Source organism: Cibotium barometz, chromosome 11, assembly GCF_041138505.1.
Source record: "Cibotium barometz isolate CiBa-2024 chromosome 11, ASM4113850v1, whole genome shotgun sequence".
Taxonomy (NCBI): Eukaryota; Viridiplantae; Streptophyta; class Polypodiopsida; order Cyatheales; family Cibotiaceae; genus Cibotium; species Cibotium barometz.
The window spans coordinates 39,453,865-39,479,023 of NC_141056.1; the positions used below are offsets into that span (position 1 = coordinate 39,453,865).

The following is a 25,159-nucleotide window of genomic DNA, read 5'->3' on the forward strand; positions in this document are numbered from 1 at the left end:
AATGACCATCATTTGTAGGTTGCTGTTCAGCCTGCATATCACCCATTGGTGGCTCCTGTTCCATGCCATAAGGCTCAAATATCATGCCCGGTATTTCCTCCACCTGTGGTATATCCATAGGGATATCTTCTGCCATCTCTGGCTGTCCATTTGGACCATTTTCAGCACCATTTAAGGGCTGGTTTTCCTGCTGTAATGGCTGATTTACAGCCCTTTGTTGTTGTCCATGATGTCCATCATCATCAAAGATGACTCTGCCAGGCTCCTGTTGCCTTGCAGGCTCCTTATACATGCATGTTTCATGAAAAATGACATCATTGCTGCGTATGATCTTTCTATTCATGGGATCCCAAAGTCTATACCCCATTTCACCTCTGTCACCATATCCTAGGAATATGCATTTGTGAGACTTAGGATCAAGTTTGGTGCGCATTTCCCTGCGTATGTGCACGTACGCAACGCAACCAAACACTCTCAAGTGCTTGTATGACGGAGGCTTCCCTGTCCATACTTCTTCTGGCACTTTCCCACCAAGCCTCGTGTTAGGTGACCTGTTTATAAGGTGAACGGCTGTCATAACAGCTTCAGCCCAAAAACCATGAGGTAATGCAGCATGTGACAACATAGAACGGACCTTCTCCTGAATGGTCCTGTTCATCCTCTCTACTGCCCGTTTTGTGGAGGATCATAAGGAGTAGAGAGCTCCCTCTTGATGCCTTTAGCATCACAAAAGTCCTGAAACTGTTTGGACATATACTCTCCACCATTGTCGGAACCCAAAGCCTTCAGTGTTTTGCCAGTTTGATTCTCAACATGAGCAACAAACTTCTCAAACACTGAGAATGTATCACTCTTCAAACGAAGAGGATAAACCCACACCTTGCGTGTGGCATCATCAATAAAAGACACAAAATATTTTGCCCCTCCCAAAGAAAGCTGAGGCATCTCACATACATCTGTATGCACAAGCTCTAACTGAGCATCTTTCTGTCCAAGAGCTTTCTTGTGGGGGCACTGTAGTTGCCTACCATATATACAATGCTCACAAAACTGAAAACTTGAAAACTTTAGAGAAGGCAAGTAACCCAAACGAGACAATTGCTCCATTCCCTTGACACTCATGTGTCCCAACCGGCTATGCCACATAGAAATTTCCGGCAGCTCGGTTGCATTTACATTAGCATGGTGACAAACACCTGCATGCATGAAATAAAGAGTGTCCACCTTAGAGCCTCTGGCAACAACCAGTGAGCCCTTACTAATTTTCCACTTTCCACTACCAAATGTGGTAACATAATCAGCATCATCAAGCTGTCCAGTAGAAAGCAGATTCTTCTTGATCTCAGGCACATGCCTGACATCATGGAGCATAAGCTGTGAGCCATCTGAAAATACAAGCCTCACATTACCTCTGCCAAGAATCTTGCATGCATGGTTATCACCCAAATAAACCACTCCTTCATTGCCAGCAGTATACCTGACAAACAAGTCTCTGCAACCTGTGACATGAAAGGAGGCACCTGAATCAATGATCCATGAGTGCATACCATGACCACCTGTAAGAAGTGAATGGGCATCAAGTGAAGAAGTAAATAGGACCTCATCCTCACTGCCACCTGCATGTGACACATTGATTTCTTCAATCTTGACTCCACTTTTGCCCTTTGGCTTTACATCTTTGGCTTCATCCTTCTCTTTGTCTTTGCCTTTTCCCTTTTCTTTTTGATCATTTTTCCATTTGTAGCATTGCTTTTTAATGTGTCCCTTCTTGCCACAATAATGGCATTCCAAATCCTTTTTGGAGCGAGACTTGCTCCTTCCCCTTTCTTGGCTTTTCCCCCTTTGCTGGGATCTCCCACGTGCATTCATTGCATTGGACTTTCCAACAGAGTTGTTTTTCCTGTTCATCTCTTCTTGAAGAAGAGCACCCTCAACATCTGCATATGACAGCATAGCATTCGAATTGCTAGTGGCTGTCCTGAATGTGTCCCAACTCTCTGGCAAAGTGCATAACAAAAAAGTGGCTTTGAACTCATCGTCCATTGCCAACTTTTGATTGATGACCTGGCTGACAATACCATTAAACTCATTTAGATGGGCTGTCATAGACGCCCCTTCCTTCATCTGAAGACCTATGAGTTTCTTCAACCAATACACTTTGCTTGAGGCACTTTGTTGGGCATACAAGTCCTGCAATCTCTGCCACATTCCCCAAGCTGTCTTCTCTTCACGAATGCTGAAAAGTAATGAGTCTGACACAGACAACATGATAGTAGATCTTGCCAGCTCATCCATATCTTCCCACTCTTCAGCAGTAAGAGAAGCGGGCATCACACCCCTTTCTTTGATAGGCTTGTGCTGCTTTTTCTGGAGCAACACATTGTAGCACTGTGTTTGCCAAATATCATAATTATGCGAGCCTTCAAGCTTTTTCATGTGAAGCAATGAAGAGCTCTCACCTGTGGTTGCCATAGCAATATGCAACCTTTAATGCCTGACTCCCTGCAAATGTGCAAACACTGCACCAAAAGCACACAAAGTGCTCACAGTTTTTCTCCCAAAGTTTATCTCCCACTGCGGAAGCACAAATGCAACTTTTCTCCCACTTTATGTGATGAAAACACCAAAATCTGGTTGCTGCAGATTTTGGACAGCACCTCAAATGTGCTCTTTTGCCCTTCCAAAGTACTGTACAGCAGTACCAAGTGCTCACCAATGATGTACCAAACCTGTCCCGGCAAGTACAGCAGCTGAAATTGAACCTTTTGGTCACTCAAAACAGTGTACAGCCATGCGAAAACTTGCACAAAGCTGTGCCAAATCTGTACCAACAGGTACAATAGCAATAAATGCTCTCTTGGCTGTCCAAATGAGTGAAAATCAGACTTTTACAGTCCCGAACACTGCATACAACAGTCCCAAACAGAAATTGGGCAAAAGCCCCTTGACTGCAAGCTGATTTTTGAGGATTCAAGGCATAAATGTCTTGCCTGCTGCTTTGCCAAGCTCAACAAGCATACGAACTTGAAAAGCCCCTTGATTTAAGATCAATTTCTGATCATACATGGTACATTGACGTACATGAAGGCATCCAGAGTGTTCACGATGCTTCCCCCTGGCCACATATACATCCAATACATGAAAGCCCCTTGATTTACAGGCACATTGAGTGCTTGTAAGGCATCAACACATTTTCCACAGCATCAAATGCGATTGCCTGCATGCAAATCAACCAAATCGGCACAAAAGCCCCTTGATTTGCACTACAATTTGCTGCAATTTTGCCCAAATGTGTGATTTCTCACATCATACAGCATGTATGAGTGCTTAATTGCACAATTACATCAAAAGCCCCAAATTTCGACATCCAATTTCCTGCAAATTGATCCTGATTGTGACCAATGTCACCCAATTTTGCCAATTTTGCTCAAAATTGAGCAATTTGACACCTGTATCTGCTCAATTGTTGATTGTACTTGCTCAATTGCAAATCCCAAAAAAAAATTGAGGAAAATACCTTGTAATTTCTGATTTTTCTTCAATTTGCAGGCTGTTGCAGGAGATGGGGGCAATTCTTGCTGCTGCAGATTGTTGGTGCAGAAAGAGTGCTCTTGTGATTTGCTACGGGGGGATCATCCTCCATAAACTGCCCAATCAGCCGCTCAAAGGGTCCGGCCATGGCTTCCACAGCTCGAGACAGTGCCGTGAGACCACCTCCTCCTCCAGGGTAGCTAGCCGTCCCCTCAACAACGCTTTCTTTGGCACAGGTCTCGGGTTTGGAGCGGCTCTGCCCAAGAAGATCGCTGCCAGGCCAGTTGCTATCCGCGCTCAGGAGAAGTACCAAGTGATCGAGCCTCTGAATGGAGACCCCTTCGTCGGTGGACTAGAGACGCCAATCACGTCGATGGGCTCCCTTCGCTACTGGCCAGGCGTCGCCTTGTATTCGCCTTTGCTCAAGCCTTGTGCTTCGTATTGCTGCTGTGCGCTTCGCTCGCCTAGTGCCAAGCTACAAGACGGGCTCCGCCCAACGATTCTTCGCTCGTGTGCCTTCGCCTAGCTGTCGCCGACTCAAGTTGTTCGCTCCGTTGCTGCGATGCCGCCTGTTTCGCCTAGTACTAAGACTAGTACTCGATGGACGCCCCGCTATGCTGCTTTGGCTGCTGCGACTGTTGGGCAGCGTAGACTACCTGCTGCGCAGCCTGTGTGGTGCTCTTGTCGTGTCCTTGCGCTTCAGTTGTTGTAGGCGCCTGACTACTCCGACTGCCTTTGCTTGTGTTCGCTGGCTGATGAACGCCTCACCACATTCACACGAGCAAGCCTGCTTGCACTTCACTTCTTTGCTGCAAGCCTACAACTGGCTGTTGGCTACCTTTTGCCACCACGACCAATTGAATGGGAGAGTCGAGCTGCTGTCTGCACAGAGATTCGAAGGGCACCGGCTCTGATACCAGTTGATGGGAGAATTAGGGTTAGGTCATGTGGGAGACATACACAGAGAAGCAAGGGAGAGAGAGAGAGAGAGAGTTGTGGGGATAAGTCAACTCATGAGGCATGAGTGTGTGACTCCCCTATCACACATGTATATTGCACTAGTACACATAGTGCACTTAGTACATTAAAAGTACTAAGTGTACTATGTACTATAACTTATGGGCTTGTACACACTATAAGGGTGGGCATAACGCCTTTACCCCAACACAATTCTTGGAGTTGGCGGTCCAACTCCGATTCCATTGCCTTAGACAGGCGATACGGAAACTTGCTCGGGGGTTCCGAGCCTGGGAGGAGGTCAATCTTGTGATCCTCCGGTCTGGACGGGGGGAGCTGGGGAGGGAGACTATCCCGAAGAAAAATCTTCTGGAACTTTTCATGGAGAACCGAGTACTTCTCGGAAGCACTGGCCACCGTTTGGGCTGTCTGGATGTAAATCATCGCACACTGTGCGCCTTTCCTGACTGCTCGCTTAGCCTGCAAGTGGCTTATGAGCGGAAAGTTTGGAATACCTGGCTCACACTTAATGGTCACACGGGTGTTTGACACATTCCGATCGATCTGGAACGTGTGCTTGTCCCACTTGACATTAGGAAGAAACTTGTGAAACCACTGGATACCCAAAATTATGTCTGCTCCTACAAGAGGGGCAACCATAAAGTCACGCACAAACTCTATGCCCTGAATCACTAACTTAGCACCTACAGCTTCATACTTGACGCTCGTTGTCATACATGTGCTAAATCCCTCAACCTGTTTGTCCACCGGAGTCAGCTCGAAACGGGCACGCCTAGCGGCCTGTTCCGTGACCACATCCTCCGTGCTGCCGCTGTCAAACAAGACAACGACTCTCTGGCCACCTATGTAGCCAAAGGACTTGAGCAATTCGTTGCGCTCATACTCCTGGTCATGGGCGCCCTTCTGCTTATCTTCGAGCTTCCGGCTAATAATTGCTCCAACTGAAGCACCGGGGGTTGAAGAACTAGGGGTAGCCGCTGGGGTCTGTGTGGGAGCTGTGCTCACCACTGAAGCTGTGGAGGCAGCGGCGGCCTTTGGAGGCTTCTTCGGACAATCCCGAGAAGTATGTCCTTTTGTGTGACAAAAGTAACATCTTCCTGTACTGAGAAAGCTCCTCAGCACTCAACTTGCCACCTGTCTTGCCTGCCTCCGCTTTCTGGTCTGGAGTAAGCTTAGACGCATTGTTCGAGTTCTTGGAGCCAGAGGCTCCCGGGCTCTGTCCTGGGAAGACCCCGTCTGGTTCTGGCTTTTGCCCCCCGAGGCGTTAGCCTTGGGAGAAGCCGGCTGGGAAGTCTTGGGCTTGCCACCATTGTGTTTCATTTCTACACTCTGCGCAAGCGAGAGTGCGTCCTCAAAGGTGGCTGGCCTAAACATACGCACCTCCCATTGGATTTGCGTGTCCAGGCCATACAAAAACTGCCCTTTCTTTTCCGTATCAGATAAGCCTAATTGCAGACACAAGGTCGAAATTCTATTGGCAAACTGAAGGACTGGTTACGCGTTCTGACGCGCTTTCCTGAACTCGTCTTCGAGTCGCTCAAGGTAGTGGGGCGGTAGAAACCGCTGCTTAAGGTCACGGACGAAATCGTCCCACACATAAGCTGCCATACCTGCTCTGGTGTGGGCATGAGCCCACTGAGTCCACCAAGGAATGGCCTCACCTTCCAAATACCAACTAGCTAATATCACTTTGTCAATATCTGTTTTCCTAACTGCGGCAAAGTAAGCTTCAAATTGATGTAACCATGAATACAGAGTAGTGGGATCGAGTTTACCATTATACTTACTGAAATTCATTTTCTCGGGAAAATGATTCGAGGGCGCCGCCGGTGTCAATCTAGCGTCCAAAGCTCTGAGGTAACGCTCGTGTTCCACTCGTCGCATGGCATCGTCTTCGCGTTGTCGAATCTCCAATGCACGCATCTGCATCTCAAGCAAGGAGCTTGGCTGCGGCTGTGACCCCTCGAGAGGGTCCCTGTGACGAGGATCTGGTATCTGGGGTACGGAAGGAGAGGGAGGAGGAGATGGGAAACGCGACGCTGGAGAGCGAGAACGCTCCTCCAGAGCCAAAATCCGCGCCTTCTGCTCATCCAACTTGGTTGTCTGGTCTGCGATTGCTCGCATCATCTGCTGGAACATGTCTTGTACACTCAAGCCGGGTGCCCTAGCTGGGCTGCCTGGTGCACTCTGGTCCCATGGTTCTGGTTCTCTCTCGTCGCCAAAGCTCGCCATAGCGGGAAAATGCAATTCCTTTCCGGAACGCAATCTGACCATCCACTATATGTGTGGGAGACTTCCGGAGGCTTCCGCAGGCTAAAAACCAACCGTCCTTCGAGGGACAGGAGTCACTCCGAAAGGGGTAGTCCACCGGCGTCTAAAAACCAACCACACGAGCGAAAAATTTTCTGGTTTTCTTTGCTGAATCTTTGTCCTTGAAGTAGGCTCTGATACCACTGTAATATGCGGAAGCTTCGGAGAAGGATCGGTACTTCAAAACTCAGAAATCAGCACTCTTTTCGCGACGGAATTAACGCACAAACTGAAAGACGATGTGCAGAAAATAGAGAGAGAAGGGGGAGATGGAGAGGACACAGTATTGGGTCCCAATTACCCTCTGTAGGGCCCCCACCACGGATGGTGTATTTGCTTTATTAGAATGATGTAAATCTGAAAACAAATACAAAGTACTTGACCTTTTCTTGGCTGGAAAACCTGCCCTTGACCTTCAGTCCTTCACCCCTTTGCTTTAGCAAGTTCTTGGCTGTCCTGGCCCTTGTTTGCTTGGAGCACTTGGTGAATTATGAGATGGATTCATGGATTATGGACTGGGGTATTTATACTCTACATAGCATCCAGTCGGCCAGTTAATAAAAGCTCCACGACTGGGTATTTTCCAATAAAGTGTTTTCACACTATATTCCATGCTGTCCAGCCTGCGCATGCTTCTGGGGCAGCATCCTGGCTGCTGGGCACCATGCGCATGGGTGTGGGACTGCCCCCTACACCTGGCCGACTAGCTGGGTAGGGTATTAGACCCAGTTGGCTGCCTGTCCAGCAGCAGTACAGCTGGCCGACAGCCCCTCCAGCCCATGCCTTGGCTGGTGGGCAAAGCTTGGGCCCTCCTGGCCCCTTGGGGGTGGTTCTACACCTCCCCCATACCCATACTAAGAGTGCAAGTGCAATTCTTCTCACTGGGGTAGCCCTATGGGCTGGCCCCATCTCTACATGCAAACCTACATGCCTACAGAGGCCTGGCATCCAGTTGCAAACCAGATACACTGAACATCTGACATCATTCCAGAGGGAGACTCACAGCGCGGACTGGCACTGCTTCATGTGCAGGACAGTGCACATCTGACCTTGGACGCATGTGCAGGACGATGCACACCTGACCTCGGACAACTGAGATGGATCCCTGGCTGACTCGTCCCGGACTGGGCTCACATGGGACCAGTTCACCATCCCAAGTCCTGCACCTTCTGTACAGAAATGTCTACGTGGCATCCAAGTGCGGGATGCACGTGACAAGTCTAGTACCTCTCTTGGCATTTGCTTGCAATGGAGTAGTGACATTTGTTGGTTTGGGCACTCTCACTCACTCAGAAAGCACGGGTGGGCGTGCAACACTTCTTGACCATCAACAAGATGAAACATTTATAAATAGCACCATAGCCATAAAACATATCCATAATGATGAAAATGAAAATTGTGCACATGACATCACGTTGGGACCGGAATGGGCCGATTCCCCCTTCGGAGTATTTTATTCTTGAAAGAAAGATCATCATGTGCAAGCTTTGGGGGTCTTCTTTCTCCTTTTTGCGGAGACAACACACCATGGATAGTTGAACTTGAATTATGTTGATATTTCCAAAGGCTTTAAATCCTACATCAATCTTGGAAGATATAGAGTAGGGCCTAGTTCAAATACTAGGGTTTCAAGTTCCATGGGTTTAGTTGGTAAAGGTTCCATTTCTAGCAATGACTCCTCTTCTCTTAAGGATACTTACTAGGTGTTCCAATGTGACAGTTTGCATTGATTGGTCAATAGCGTACTGAGAACTACTTATCCAAAAGCCACCCAAGATGATCTCGTCAAGGTCATGAAAAGTATCTTGGAACTCCCATTCTATGTCAACCCCCTCGACGAGAATAGTGAAATAACCCCGTATTTCCATGTATTCTCCATTAGCACCTTTCACATTCATGTGTCTAGAGGTGTTTGCAGGTTTTCCCAAGAACACCCAAGTTTCCCAAATAAGATGTTGTGACTGGCTTTAAGACTAATCACTGCTCTTTTCCGTTCTTCATTCTTTCCCATAGGAAAATCTAGCCAAACTTTCATAGGCTCCTCAAATGTAATCATGGATGTCTTGGATTCACCATCAGTTTCGTTTATGAAACTAGCACTCCCCCTTGCTCCTAACATTTACCCAACATCACTTGCTATTTTCAACACCCGGTCCGTGGCAGCCTTCCTAAAGATCCTTTGTAACCAGTCCCAAAGCTTCTATATGGCCTCCACAAATGTTCATCAATCTATCTACCTATCTCCAAACGAAAGCTTTTTCCAAGACTCTAGGAGTCAAATGATTTTAATGGAAATGGCCGTGAATAAGCATGTGGTAGGTCCATTTAGTGACACAAGGGTGTCCTTTGGAATTCTGCCTGTTGATTTTCTGCATCTTCCCTCGAAGTTGCAACTTTACAGGGAGCTGCCTTCTACAGATTTGTGCAAACGGTGCTTGGAGATGCTAAGATATCTACATTGACTTACATTATTCAGAAAGAGAATTGTCATTGGACATATCAAAGACTGGTCAACTTGCTTGTAATTCACACATGCGACGATCTCATACTGTCTGTTTGCTTTGTGAGATCAATGAGGTGGAAAGTAGCAGAGCACTATCTCTTCAAGTGCTCCATCTAATATAAGATCCAAAAATGGTTACATATTTAAAGATGGTTTTGGACTGCAATAACAGTTCATAGCCTACCCTAACACAAATGTGTGGGCCTCTCTGTAAAAGACTACTCGGTACTGAGGGAATGTCAAGCATTCATCCCAGGTCAACCGAAAGAGCACAAGGAAAGTTCCTACTTGATACACAGACTTCCTTAGAATTTCCCATGATACAATGTGGTTGCGTCCAATAGAGACCATTACCGCTGTCCAACATCCAGTGTTGGGATTAGGCTGGATAATGCTGCCAAAGTGATTGAGACCAAGTGTCCCAGACCTTGCATCAGAAGAATGCCGAAAGCCAAAGAGAGGCCTACACCTCAAATTGTTCCAGACCAATACTCATCACCAAGGTGCATCAGCAAAGGATTTAGGAGCACATTTAGACAGTCGTTCTGGATCCATGGACCCTATGTTGCAAAGAGAACAGTATAACTTTGATGTTACTATTTAACAAATGCAAGATGATGCTTCAACGAGTACCGTTTCTTTACTTTACTGTAGATGACACACAGAATATCATGTGCGCTTTGTCTTGTCTTGGCCCTTGTGGTTTAGATGCTTTGTTGGGGGTGCTATACAATCATGCACTGTAGATGACACACAGAATATCATGTGTGCTTTGCCTTGTTGTCTTGGCCCTTGTGGTTTAGATGCTTTGTTGTGGGCGCCATACAATGCTATGGCACTTCCTCTCAAGCTGAAGTGTGAGGTTAGGACACCTTGTAGAAAGGTGGAAGGTGTCATTTTGAAATGCCATTACTTGTGAATTACTCTAGTACTCAACAAGAAGCTAGAATACCCATGCAGATATGTCCAAGTCGCCATGGCCATTCACTTTCAGTACAATGCCAGCGACATTGACCTGTAAACCTGCAGGAGGTATAACCATTCTATCCTTTTACTGTGCTGATGCATCCTCCAATGATTTCAGAATCAGTATACTCATGTTTAGAGAATCAAAACTATGGAGCCCGACAGCCCATGACGTAAAAGCATGGTTATCGGTCGAGCCGGACAGCCCGTGTGACATAAAAGAATGGATACCGGACAGCCCGTGTGACATAAAAGAATGGAGCAGAAATGGGACCCCAACTCCTCAGATCACCCATCACATTGCAGAATTGCTCTCTCGAGAGGAATTCTGAAATGCGTGCACAAATATGGATGAGAGGACCGGAACTTTAAAAACAACATAATGCTCATATGGAAAGCAAGGAAGCATACTCAAGGGATAGCATGGTACCTTCGGGAGACACCAGCCAGGCAGTGCACTAGCACGCTGCCCTTCTGTCGTCCCTGCTCTATGAAATCGAGGCAATGCTCCAGACTATCCAGAATGTTCTGGTCCTCGGTGTCCTTCCATGGCACCCACAATCTTGTGATCTGCAGATGATCGGGCCCAGCCAGCTGCAGCTCCATGCCGTACTCTTCTGCGAGGCAATCCGCCATGGGCTTGCCATGACGAGGTGAGAGCGCAGCGCTGGAGACGAGCAGTGAGAGGACGTGCGTGATGGCGTGGTTTGAAGTGGAAAGCACCGCATCAGCATCCTTCACGTCTCCGATGAAAAGTCCCCTTCTCACCTCTTTCATCTTCCCATAACTTGGCAATTATGTAGGTCTCAGCATATATAACACACCACTGATCTTCAGAAAATAATAAATAAACATGTTTACGTTACATTAAATGATATTAAAAATACTTAAATTATTGAAAAACTATAATGTCTGGACCGTTGCCTGGACTATAAAAGCATGGTGCATTAAAGAAGCCAGGAGCATGGCATCGACGGCACGGACGTCAAGCGGGTATCTCGAGGCATTTTTAAATCGGCCCGAGTTTATCACAGCGTGCTCGAGTTCAACGCCAGGTTGGGTTTTGAACCCGCGCCCCCACGTAGCCACGTGAACACTCTTCCGCTCTACAATCTGCATATATTCAGAACAAGCTTATTGAGATCTTCACATGCTTGATGTCATCTCGATGTGATCTACACAGTGCATGTGATTTGCATATATTCAGAAAAACAAGCTTATTGAGATCTTTACATGCTCGTTGTTACGTTAGTGTGGCTTGTATGGTGGGTATGGCATGTATGTGGTCAAGAATGGGATGTTCGAGGTCTTTACATGCTTAGTATGGTCCATATGGCCTTGGATGGTCCATATGGTCTGTACATGTGTGGAATGGGTTGTAATGTCTATAGATCATGGCCTTGGATGGTCCATACAATCCGTACATCATTTGTGCAATGGGTTGTGTGGGATCTTTACATGTCTGGTCTTCTCTCGATGTGCTCTACTGTTTGGTCCATGTGGTGTCTGTACATGGTCAGAAGGGGTTCCTGAGGTCTTTACTTGCTCACTATTATTATCTTGGTGTGTTTTATACAGTCTATATGTCATGTACATGGTTGGAAGGGGCCTTCTGAGGTCTTTACTTGCTCACTATTATTGTCTTGGTGTGGTTTATACGGTCTATATGTCCCGTACATGGTTGGAAGGGGCCTTCTGAGGTCTTTACTTGCTCACTATTATTGTCTTGGTTAAGATGGTTGGTCATCTCCAGGTGTGCTTTGTATAGTTCCATGTGGTCTGTATAGGTTGGAATGGTCTCTATGTAATCTTTATATACTTGGTCTTCTCATGGTGTGCTCTGCATGTTCTATGTGGTCTGCACATGATCGGAATATTATGCTCTATATGTTCCATGTCATCCTGCACATGGTCGGAATGGGATGATTAAGATATTTACGTGCTCCGTGTCCCGTTGGTGTAGTCTATATGGTCCGTACATGGTCAGAACAAGACTCTTGAGGTCTTTACATGCTTGGTGCATCTGGTGTGGTTTGTATAGTTTATATGGCCTGTGTACATAGCCAAATGAGATCTTTACATGCTCCGTATTGTCTCGGTGTGGCTTACAAGGTTAGAAAGGGATCCATTTTTATGGTCTAAATGGTTTGTATGAGTCAAAATATACATGCTTTGTATCTGGTTGATGTACATACTATGAATGGATTATTTATTTGCTTCTATGTTTATTAGTATAGTATTGTTTATTGGCTTCTGTGCCTGTGCTTTTATTTTCCTATAGAGTGAGTGTGTGCTTCTGTGTCTGTACTTTTGTTTTCCTACAGAGTGAGTGTGTGCTTCTGTGTATGTGCTTTTGTTTCCTACAGAGTGAGTGTGTGGATATTTGGTCATGTCTCATACTGGATTTGTAACATTGGTTTCAGAGCAGAGTCTGCCTATCTTTGTCTCGGGATTGTCTTGGATTGCATGGAATGTATTACTTATGCATAGATTGCTCTCTCTCTTAGTATGCACAAATGCATGAACTGAACATTGTTAATGGAATGTGTAGGTATGTATTTTTGACATTGTGCAGGCATGTATTTTTGTCATGATGTATGCATGCATGTGTGTGTGAATATATAAAAACATATAAAAATTTCTTGCGTATTAGCAATGTGCATGCATGCATGTGTGACTTTGAGATTGTTTGCCTTTCATGGCATATTGGCAAAAGAGCCACCAACAAACCATGCTGAATTGGCAAGGCATTCCATAGGAGAGCGATGGTATTGCTGACCATAGGCAAAGCACATAGGAAAGCACACTTGAAGGTCAAACCACAACGCAAGTCACATCTCGTAGGCAATAGGCATTGCATAGGAGACATAGATGGTATTGCTGACAGTAGGCAAAGCACATTAGAAACTTAGGAAAGCACACTTAAGGTCAAACCACAACGCAAGTCACAACTCATAAAGGCTTTTCATCAAACACCTCCCATGATCACTCACATAGGCATTTAGCAGTACAAGAAATTCACACTACGACATATCAACAATACCTAGAATTTTCAAACCTTTATTTTAATTATTTAAATGTATGTCTCTATACAATTTTTAAAGAACTGAGATTAACCTTAGACCTTAGCTTAAGTATTTGACAAAATAATCATAGATGGACCATACATAGTCCCTTTAGTTGATTTTTAAGCCCTATAGGATGAATCCAACCCAAGGATGAGAAAATAATACGTTTTAAAATAATTCATTAATTTTTAGAGTTAAAGAAGAAGCATATTAATTAATTAGATTCTACAGAGAGAATGCATGGATTTATATGATTTAAATTAAAACTTAATCCTATTTTTGAACCTAGATTTATGATTATTATACACATTACCAAGTTGTGAAATAGGGCAGGTGAGATTTTAGAGAGAGAAATTAGCTTTAGGCCCAGATGTTTAGAGAGAGAATCTAACTAATGAGACTAATTTATGGGCATAAATGATTAATGGCTTCTCTAAATTAATTTTAATTGACTTAAATAATCTAGTGATAAAGTTATTCAAAAATTTTGGACCATAGAGAGAGTGATAAAGTTATGTTGGGTTAGAGAGAAAATTAATGAAAAGTGACCTAGATTCATGTAAAACAAGTGAGAATAGTTAATAGATGATGAAGTCAAGAAGAATTAAGTTTATCTAATCAATAATCAACCTAGCACTTAATTCTCTAAAGACAAATTAGAGAGAGGTTGATCTTTTTTCTAAGGGTTGGTGATCTTACTTGTATAAGAATAGGTCTGAATAATGATTCAGTTAAGTCTAGATGAAAGGAAGTATAAAGGAAAATAGAATGGGAAACTAGTAAAGTAAATTAGTGAAAAATTGATCTACTCTCTTTCGTGATATTAGAGGCCAGGTTGCAGCTCTCATTAGGGTTTGTGAGAAAGAGGGAAGAAGAAGCTGCAAAGGAGCAAGACGCTGTGTGAAGAGAAGCTGGAAGCTCTGGAGCACACCAAATCAATCAAATTTGAGAGCTTGGCCCTATTTGTGAGTGGTACTATCTCTCCTTTGTAGATTGCATGTGATTTGAAGAAGATTGGAGCCAAGAGGTGGTTGCCCCATGTAAGGAAAAAATTAAAATTTTGAAGCTTTCCATGGAAGCTGTGAAGATGCAAAAGTGAATGTATGGCAGTGTGAGCTTGGTGTTGGGATGCATATTTCATTAACAATTTCTTGAGGACTATTTGTGGAAAGAGAAAATTAGGAAATTGAAGCTCAATAAGAAGGTAATAGCACCATGGCTATGCATGCATTCGAGCCGTTGGTGGCAACATTAGGAAGCTCTAAGCAACACTCTTTGAAGCTAGTAAGTAGGTGTGGGTCTTATATCATCAAAACATCACAACCGACAGCCAAAAGGCTAGCACAAATCCCTGCATAAGTTAATGTGCAGCAGAGCTTAGATGAGCTGAATACACTCATTAGACATCATTATTAGAGACTTAAGATCATTGCTAAAGTGCCTTTGGAGCTGGCTCAAGGTTGTGGAAGCTGCAAATAACAAAAAATAACTAGATGGAAGCACTTACATCCAGCACAAATTTCTACAGAGTACCATTAAGTGTGACTAAGCTCACATGAGTTGATTTGACCATCAAATTGCCATAGTTAATAGCTAATCTCAGTGCCAAAGTAAGGAGAAGGTGTATATGAGCTATATTTATCCACAGTAAGCAAAAACAATTGGATTTGAAGCTGTTTGTAATCTATGTAGAATAGGATTAGTATTAATTACCTGATATTATCAAGATATTAGCCAAAATTAGCATGTTTGGACTTTATTGGTCAAAGGTAGATGTGATTTGAGATGCATTGATGCATATGGGAGCTGTTACAATCAAGTTGGACACTAGTTATGCCTATAAATGATGTGTAAAGTGGGATTTGTGAAGTTTATGTAAGTCTATTTAATTAGGTTTTGCCTACAGATTGATGCAAGTGTTGTATGTATGCACTTATGAAGTGTTTTGGAAAGTGTAGGACTATTTTAAATGTATTTCTCAAAATTAGTGGTGCCAAGTGTGTTTAAGCTTGAGCAAATAGTGTTTTTGAGTCTCAGATTCAATCGCCCATAAAAATTGTGGAATGTGTGGACAACATTGGTGATCAAGCATTTGTATATATGAGTGTTTGAGTTGATTGGTTGGTATACTCAATGAACATTATGCATAGCAAGATGAGTGGGGGTCTAAATGATATTGTTGGGGGAAAGCTTGATAGAAACAACTTTCAGATTTGGAAGTATCACACCATTACATTAAATGGTCTAGGCAAAGACTACAAGGCATTTGAAACCTCTATTAGGGTTAGAGGTGATTCCCTAGATTTTGATGAGTTGGTCTCTTTGCTTATTGTGGAGGAAATGAAACTTGTTTTGGTACTTCATCTAGTACCAATGGGCATGCAAGGGACCATGCATTTTACACTCAAAGAGGTGCTAGAGGCAAGGGGAGATCTAGTTCGAGAGGACATACATGTGGATGTGGTTGGCATGATAGGTCAACACAATAACAATAGAATTCACAGCCATCATTTGGTACACATGGTGGTAGAGGTTTTTACCCTCATGCTAGAGGGAGATATGGATCTCGTGGTAGAGGTCGTGGCAAACAGAACAACATAATATGCATGGCATTGAGTGTCATTATTGTGGTAAACTTGGACATATGGCTAGAGATTACTACAAAAAGTAGAATGATCTTCGTGGTGGTAAAGTGCAACATGGTAACTATACATCATCTAGCAATGAGGAACAAATATATCTCAAACCACATGACATGCCATGGAGAGTGGTTTGATAACATTATGCCTACACAAACTTAAGGATATGTTGCTACATGTGATGATACGCAGCATCCTATTACACATGTTGGTAGTGCACCATTGAGGATGCATGATGGCAAAGTGAAAACCATGTCTGAGGTGTTGTATGTGCCATCTATTACGAAGAATTTAGCATATGTTTGGAAAGATGGTAGAACAAGGATTGCAAGTGAGATTCAATGATCATGGATGCTTTGTTGAGGACTTTAAGAATGATTGCCAAAGGTCAAAAAGAAGGGAGATTATTCAAGCTAGATACAAGCATACCAGAATTGAAGACATGCATTTGATGGGTTCTTGAGGGAACATGGTATCAGCTCACTTGCAGGTACACTCCTTAGTAGAATGGGGTTGCTGAGAGAAAGAATAGAGTAATAGGTGAAGTGGCAAGAGCATTGATGAATGAGAAGAGCATACCTTTGTGTTATATTGGGCAGAAACATGTGCTACAGTGGTGTCCATCTTGAATAAGACACCTATAGCTGCCATACATGAGAGTACTGCTGCTAAGATGAGGATGATAGGACATTGGACATTTGGAAGTTTTTGGATGCATTGCTTATGTGCATGTGCTAGATGAGAAGAGGATGAAGTTAGATCCAAAAGCAGAAAAATGTGTGTTCATTGAGTATGCACAAGAGAGAAAAACATATAAATGCTACAACCTAGGCAGGTTCTCATTAGTAGAGATGTGATATTTGATGAGCCAGTTGGTATAAGCAAAGTGAGAGTGTCACGTAGGCTGTAATGCCTGTGACTGACGGCAGACCGGATGGCCATGTCCGGGGTTCAGTGGAAGAGGACGCCTATGTGGAGTCATGGGCGGCCAGGCTAGTGTGGACGGCAGGCCACACACTATATAGCCTGGGGGATGAGGGGCAATCCTCATTCTTCCTATGGCTGGGTGGTGAGCCAGAGGCCGTCCCCTCCTATGGTAATGCCCGTAGCGACGTTACGGGAATGTAACACTGGTATCAGAGCATGGTTCGAGGGGATCGTGAGAGTCCACGCGTGAACGGGGGACCGGAGCCCACTCGATGGTTTTCATCCACAATCTTCTCACCCTTATCTCGAATGGAGGGTGTGGAGGGAGGCGGCCATGGAAGAATGGAGGGGAAGAACTCTCTCTCTCTCTCTCTCTCCCCGTCACACACAGCAAGCAATGGAAGTAAGCAATTTTCGTTTTTTTCTATACGATTGAAATTTTCTGCGTTGAATGTCTGCCAAAGATGCGTTGAAGCTGTGTGGAAAAGGGGGGGGGGGCGCAGAGCCCATGGAGACTTGCACTGACTGGGGAACCCGCCTTGAAGGGGCTGACTGGGGAACCCGCCTTGAAGGGGCGAAGAGCAGCCCCCAGAAAGGCAGGCGCGCGCAGACCAGCCCCATAATGGCATGCGTAGCGTGGGTGGGCGAAGACCAGCCCACGAAAGTCTGCGTGAACATGTGGACACGCCGTGTCTTGTCGCTGGATGGAGGGCGTCGGTGTTGTCCATGCCTGAGCAGACACCTTGGAAGGGCGTGCAATGCCGTCAAACCAGGGCCAGGCCAGCCTTAGGCGCCCAAATGGCGGCCGGCCAGCCAGGCGGTGGCGGCGGCGGCGGCGGCCAGCCAAGGGCGGCCGGCCAGGCGGCGGCGGCGGCCAGCCAGCGACAGCCAGCCAAACACGGCCGGCCAGGGGCGGCGGCGGCCAAAGCAGCCCAGCCACCAGCGCTGCAGGCGGCGAGAAAAGAAAGAAAGAAAAAAAAAGGGGTTAAAAAAATCATTTATTTTTTTAAATATATTTTCATTATTTATTTTTATGAATAATGAAAATAACGGGCGGCCAGCCCTTGATCCCACATATGGGCATGCCCAGCGCACAGCTGGCATCGGGAGGCCAGCCACCACAATCGTGTGGACACTCCCCACGGGCGGGCGGCCACGCCCGAAGCGGCGAGGGCCGGCCCGGCTCGTTATTTTATTTTATTTTATTTATTATTATTTAAAAAAAACACAAAACAACGGTACACCCCACGAAACAAACCCAACACGACCGTCATACTGTGTGGCCGTAGTGCCCGTTTTCCACGAAAGAGACCCACCGCACGTAGCCGTAGTGCCGCGTGCTAAGAGAGAGACAAATCCCACGGCCGTAGTGCCGAGTCCTTCGAGAGAGAGCCGTTCTATGGCCGTTGTGCCTAGTGAACACGTCTATGGCTGTAGCGCCGCGAGAATAGCACATGTGGTGATCACACATTTGGTTCAGAGAGACTAAAAGTAAGCTGAGCATAGACTTAGTATTGACCATCAAAGTCACGTAGTTTGGCTATAATGTAAATCTAAAACTGCGGTGTGCTTTACTTGGGCTAAGAGGACCGGCAATGGCGTCAGTTGTGCCCAATTTAGACGAAGTGCTTATCACGAGAAATCAAGGTAAGCCTAATTGAGCCGTAGTGCTCATAACCCTTCACAATATTTTAACAGATGCTAGAAGATTGTGATAAACTTTGGCAAATGAGAACCATGTACAAGCGTAGTCTTGATGTGGTTATGCCTTGTGTCCAAACAAGTTGCTTACTATTTGTAGCAACAAGAGAGCCTTGGCGCGTAAAGGCAAGCTGGCCCTTGTTGGTAGTAACAAAATACTATCACTACTTGGGCCTAGAGAGTAGTGACTAGTTTGATTTAGTCACGTGATTGCCTAGTAAAAGTAATCCCTAAGTTGTGTATTACTTGGAATAAAGGCGCTAGCAGTGCTGCTAGCAGTACTCAATTTGGTTTATCTAGGAGTACTAATCTGAAGGATTAGATAATAATAGCAGATTTAGGATTGATTTGTAGAAATCAAAGGTAAATCTGAAGGGGTATAGTCTTGAGATGTAATGCTCAATGCCCTTATAAAAGTTGATCGAAGAGAACTGTTCTTAAACTTACTAGCATGGTTTTCTCTTCTTTTTATTGCCATGCGTCGACATCCCACTGCTCGAGAGTTTGTGGGGGGGGGAAAGACCCTTTTTATATGTCACATCAATTGGTTTGGTGGTAATTTGATGGTATGGGACATCAAATTCTCATGGAATCGATTGTAGTCTTGGTGGAATGGGACGCCAAGGCTTGTGCATGTAACTTGACTCTTTGGCAGGTCTGTATTGTATGTACACTTGTCTGTAGTGATAAAGTGTGCAAGATAAAATTTGAACTTTGCAAATTACCAAATATAGCCATAAGTTGGGATAAAACCCAGTTTTACAGAGTTCGGAGAAGCTCTAGGTAGCAAGACCATGATTGTGTACTAGTGCTAACAGAGTGATTTAGTTCCGGAGTGATCTAAATCTAGAGGTTAGCAGTAAGACTAGTTTGGTTGGACAGTTTCATACATGGGGGACGCCCTATAGCATTTTGCAAGCGTAGTCTTGCCTATGTTCAACATAAGTGTGCGATTGTGAGCACATTTTAGTTGCTACCATATGAATTTGGAAAATATATTACTTTCCTACATAAGCAATTGTAATATTGCATGACAGGCTATTTTGCTTACAAAGTTCATGTGCGTGTAAACCCTATAAGTCGTATGACCCTTGGAAATGAGTGGAGCATTTCTAGGATTTAATAAGGTTTTACATGGCAATAGTGAGTAGTATCTCACTCCAGATGAGCCTGGTTGTTGTTAGTATCGGATCCGACATATGTAGCGTACATAAATTCGGGCTGAGTTAGGATAGAAGGCTAAGCCGGAGAGCTTAGTGGTAAATCCTACTGTATCTGGTGAGTTTTGACTTAACCGGAGTGTTAAGAAGTAAGTCTGGGGCTGAACTGTAGTGTTCGGAGGCAGACATATCTTTTGTTAAATCGGAGAATTTAGCAAAAGATGAGCTTGGGGTGAACCATGGTACCCAGGAAAAAAGCTCTTCACACTAAAATAGTGCACAATAATTTTAGGGTGATAAAAATCCATCGCAGCAGGAATGTTTTATAACTTTCCATAGATGATAGATGAAGACCATGTACTTTACGGAGTTAAAGTACATAGGTGGTGACTTCGGCGCCACATTTTTTGTAGGAAGTCACCAGTGGTGTGGTTAGGTCAGCCGAGACTCCACAAGACCTATGCACTAGTTTTTAAGTTGACCTCTATGATAAGGACGTCCAAAAATTCGTGTTGTAATACCAGAAATTGTACTGCAATGTGCAATGGAGGGGTCAATTTGTGTAGTCACTTCTTAGCAGCAAGTGATTTAATCATCTTGTTATAGATGGTTATATATGGTACTCCCACTCGGGGGAGGTACGCCATTGGGTACGGAGTTACTCACAGACTAGTATGGAGCTACTAGTGTGATGATAGTGCGTACGTAGTTACTCACTACTAATACATAGCTGCTAATTAAATTAAGATCCTCGAGTGAAAGATACTCTAGATCAACATTTTAAATTATCGAACCACAATCCATGAGTATCGAGGTACTCATAAATATGTTGCAATGCTCAAATCGAGGGACCGATTTGTTCGATGGTATGGAATAAGCAAGGAGAGTGCAGTAACTTAAAAGTTACACATCACTAGTCCTAGTGAGTTGTCAAGGTCATCCGTAGTTTGATGATCCCCTCTACCTATCAGATAACATTCAATTTTGCAAGCCCTGTCATTTAATCCATAGTGATTATGAGTTTGGTGTGAGATATGGTTATGAAGTTCTTACAAGAGTACTCATTTATTTGCTTGTCATTGGTTATAGCTTGGTAGAGATTGCCACCTGTGATGGGTAGGTAGCTTTGCCGCTATAATGAGGAGGCAGCAAATAATGTTCTCATAGTTATACTTCATACCAACACCAAACAGGGATAGGATGAAATTCCTAAGTTCATCATCACGAAGTACTGTGATGTTTGCATTTATATTGAATGTATGATGTAATGAGACATTGAACTTGTGTAATTACCATCAATTATCTAGCAACCTATGGCTTCGCAGCAAGCTCAGTCATTATCTGTGGATTGATAATGTGGTTATTAGTAATTTGGAATTTCTCTTGATAGATGGTACGACCCACCCATATAATTCATAAGTGTGTAACCACTTATGAAGGGTAATAATATGCAACAATGAAGCACTTTGTTACAAGTGTGAAACCACTGATCTGTTGCAAAGCAGTTTATCAATAGTACCACCATATGTGCGTAGACACTATACCACATCTTCGTTGCAAGATGTTTAAAAGTTTCTTGGAAGGACTCAAGAATATAACATATGATATTAAACACGGTCTAGATTTGTTCTTGGACCTATGACACTAGCGCGTAGTCCGCTTGAGAGTAGAGTTTTTGAGGACAAAAACCTTTCTTGAGGGAAAGAGGGATATCCTCAAATATCACATAAACTCGAATAGTTATGTGAGTCCAGACAATACTTGAAGGGATGTGTCTGGTAATAGTGAGAACAACCTTATCAACTCCTTTTACTAGATATGAGGAGTTGTTTACACATGTGACTATTCCTACTGGAGGAGAAGACTCAAGGGAGGAAAATAAATCCCATTGAGAAGTAATAGCACCACTACCAAAGTACCAGACATGTTGATCTCTCATTAACATCATGGATAGACATATCATACCTATAGTGCATAATGAATGCCCAATCATTTTGTGCATATTTTAATGACTTCTTCTTTCTAGCACTTGGTGCTAAATGCATCAACCACGACATCCATGCCTAAATCTTTCTTCTTCTCCTTCTCTAGCCCTTTTTTGCATTCATTGATATAATGGCTTGGCTTGGCTTTCAACAGTAGTTGCATTTGCCTTTCTCCTAAGCTTATCATTCCTCTTCTCGGCATTCTTTTTAGAAGACTCAGTTGATTCTATATTTGACCTTTAGCCACTATGAGAAAGGCTTTGTATTTACCTTTTTGATTGGGTGAATGCCTGATCTTCCATTTGCATACTAGTTTGGTTTTGCATATAAAGCCTTTACCTTCTTGACTAGTAGGCGAATGCTTGATCTTCCATATCCATACTAGTTTGGTTTTGCATACCAGTCAAAAAGGTAAAGGCTTTACCTTTACCTTTTTGATTGGAAGGTGAATGCTTGATTTTCCATATGCATATTAGTCTAGAACGCTCACCACCTGTCCCTCAAGGGCCTTTTCGATATTCCTAGCTCATAGTACCCGACAATATAATATTGCTCTTGTTGTAAGAGCACTATAACCAACTCATAAAATGTAAGGGCATTGGGGTTATACTTCATCGTGAGTGGACGTGTGGATGTAAAACCCTGATATGAATCTTATAAAGTTGTGATGAGAACAGTAGACACCAATGAATTATCAGGATAGGCCTTATGAATACATGCAAACTACTCCTCGAGATCTTTAGTCCTTGTGTGAAACTCATTCATTAAATCTCCCTCATTTATATGCTCAGTCAGACTCTAACTGCTTGCATACTCATGCCTTGTTATGCACATGGTAAAGCACAATAAGCGTATCTCCCAAGACTTCTTGGTAGCTTTACATGAGCGAATATGAGGAATAATGCTCCTCTTCATAGAGAGTGCCACCAATGCATATGCCTTTGTATCCTTGCCATCCCACCTAGATTGTTTCACAATGGGAGGTGCTAAGGAGATGCCACTAGTGTCACTATCCAAAGTACTTGTACTAGCTTGTGTGTTGTCAAGATAGGGCATGTCTCAATGCCAATGACATTCCAAAGCCCTTTGACAACCAATATATGATGCCTCATATATGAGAACAATGGTTAGTTGGTCTCATCAAGCTTATGTTTAGTGGAAAGCATCCTAAATACATCAGTGATGACTACCTTTTAGCTTGCAAATATCCCAACTACTTGTAGTAGGTACTATTAATTCCCCCATTGAATACAACTAAGATGGTTGCCATTATATCACTGATGACGATGAAGGAAACCTACAAAGTGTATGAAAAGTTACAGAGTGTAGAGTGTGGAAATGATATTTAGCAAAGAATTTAAAAATTGATGATAATGTTAATGTTATAGTTGTTAGAATCTATTGAAGATAAGCTCAAAGATGAAATGTCAAAGATGGCGATGACCATGTCTGCACAACAAATGCTGTTATTGTGGTGTGTAGAAATTTCAAAGTTGAACAAAAAAGCAGTTCGAAAATTGATACTCCCCTGAATGTCTATAGAAACCTTACAACATGTGAATGAGCCTCGAAATACACCCAAAACACTCCAAAATGCGATTAAAAATCATGTTAATATTATTAATAACATTAACATAATTAACAACACACTATAGGGTATACCTTCTCAACCTAAGATGATAGCTCACTCTGAGATAATCAAAAGAGCACCTTAAGGAGCAGATGATAAGGGGGCGAGAGACAAGAGAAACCTCTTCTAATACCACTTGTTGGAGTGGAGATCAAGGTAGCAACATACACATAGATGCAACAAGAAAGGAGAGATAGATGGAAAGATTGTTCTTAACTTCTTGTACTTCTTCAAAGATATAGAGCTTCTTTTAGGATGTACCCTTAGAAAGACCATTTCTCCTTCTTGGAAGATTCGTTTATTTCTCCTCGTATCAACGTAGTGATTTTGTCTATCTTGGGTAGCCTTAATCTCCTTTTGAATAGCTTTCATTTGTTGCTCCATATCATCTAGCATTTGTTTAGATGCTTCAACTCTATTCATTAGGTTAGACTAATTTAAAGGAGTTATATAATCTTGACCATACAAACCTTTGAATGGAGACAAACCTATACTTTTGTGATAAGCTAAATCATAGGCAAATTCTACCAATGGTAGATAATGCAACCATAGCTTTTGTTCATGACTATAGTAAGCCCTGAGGATGTTTTCAATCACTTGATTCACCCTTTTTGTTTGTCCATCTCATTATGTGTTATAAGTAGTGCTAAAGTTTAGCCCATTTAATGTATCCTTTTAGGTAGCCCATGTAATTTGAATATATCTTGGACAAAGATTCTTGTAATGTGTGTTGCCTTGAAAGCCTTCTTGTGAGCTACTTTGGTCAACCTATCTCCTACAACCATGATAGAGTCATAACCTCCCTGGACTAAAGGAAGACTAGTGATAGAATCCATACTAGTACATTCCCATTTCATCTGAGGGATATCATCAAGTGGGTATAATTTACCAGGATTTTTGCCTCTTTTAATCTTATTTTTTTGATAGGATAAGCATTGAGTAACATACATGAGTACATCTTTCTTTAGTCTTAGCCAAAAAAAAACTCTTTTACATAGCGTTTAGCATCTTTACATACCCTAGATGTCTAGCTGATGGTGCATCATGAGCTTCATATAGAATTTGATGTTTTAGTTCCTTGACATTCGGAATACAAATCCTTAGTTAATAGAACAACCAATCATCATTGAGAGAGTAATATTTGATTATCCTCCTTTCCTTCTTGGAATGAGTCGCTTTGGCCATTAACTATATAATGCACCCAAAGTACTCATTTGAAGTTAACTTATCCTTCACTTCTGTGAGTAAAGGGTTTCCTAGCATAAAGATTATAACCACAAAAGATTTCCTGCTCAAAGTATATTCGACTACATTATCCTTGCCTTGTCTAAACTTGATTTCAAAATCAAATTTTGATAAGTCTTCCATCCAATACCTTTGGCTCATGTTGAGATTGAGTTGGGTGAATATCCACTTGAGACTCTTATGATTTAAAGTAAGCATAAATTTCCTACCTAACAGGTAGTATCTCCATAGTTTAAGAGCATGGATCATCACAGCTAAAAGTTCAAGGTAATGAGTGGCATAGTTCTTCTCATAATCCTTGAACTTCCTTGAAGTGTAAGCTATTGGCTTCCCATCTTGTAGGAATACTCTGCTGATAGAGCCAATCCACTAGCATCAGTGAGATTACCTCAAAGTCTACATTAAAATTTTATAGAGCTAAAGAATGGGTGTAGTTGTACTTAATCTTGTCAAAGCTTTGTTGTTTCTCTTCATTAAAAACTACCTTTGCATTCTTCTTTAGTAGCTTCATATAGT

The 25,159-nt window shown here is 43.2% G+C and overlaps 1 protein-coding gene across 2 annotated transcripts in view; it reads right to left on the minus strand.

Annotated features, from left to right (window-relative positions):
* The window catches only part of LOC147634162 (uncharacterized), a 70,896-nt gene extending 59,807 nt beyond the window's left edge, over positions 1 to 11,089 (minus strand). The window contains exon 1 of one of the 2 annotated variants that reach the window (XM_086805308.1): positions 10,719 to 11,089. In XM_086805308.1, the coding sequence (XP_086661434.1) occupies positions 10,719 to 11,065 (347 nt within the window). In that variant the 5' untranslated portion in view covers positions 11,066 to 11,089. The remainder of the gene's footprint in view (positions 1 to 10,718) is intronic. The other variant, XM_086805309.1, reaches the window with a different exon arrangement.
* Between the last annotated feature and the right edge of the window lie 14,070 nt (positions 11,090 to 25,159).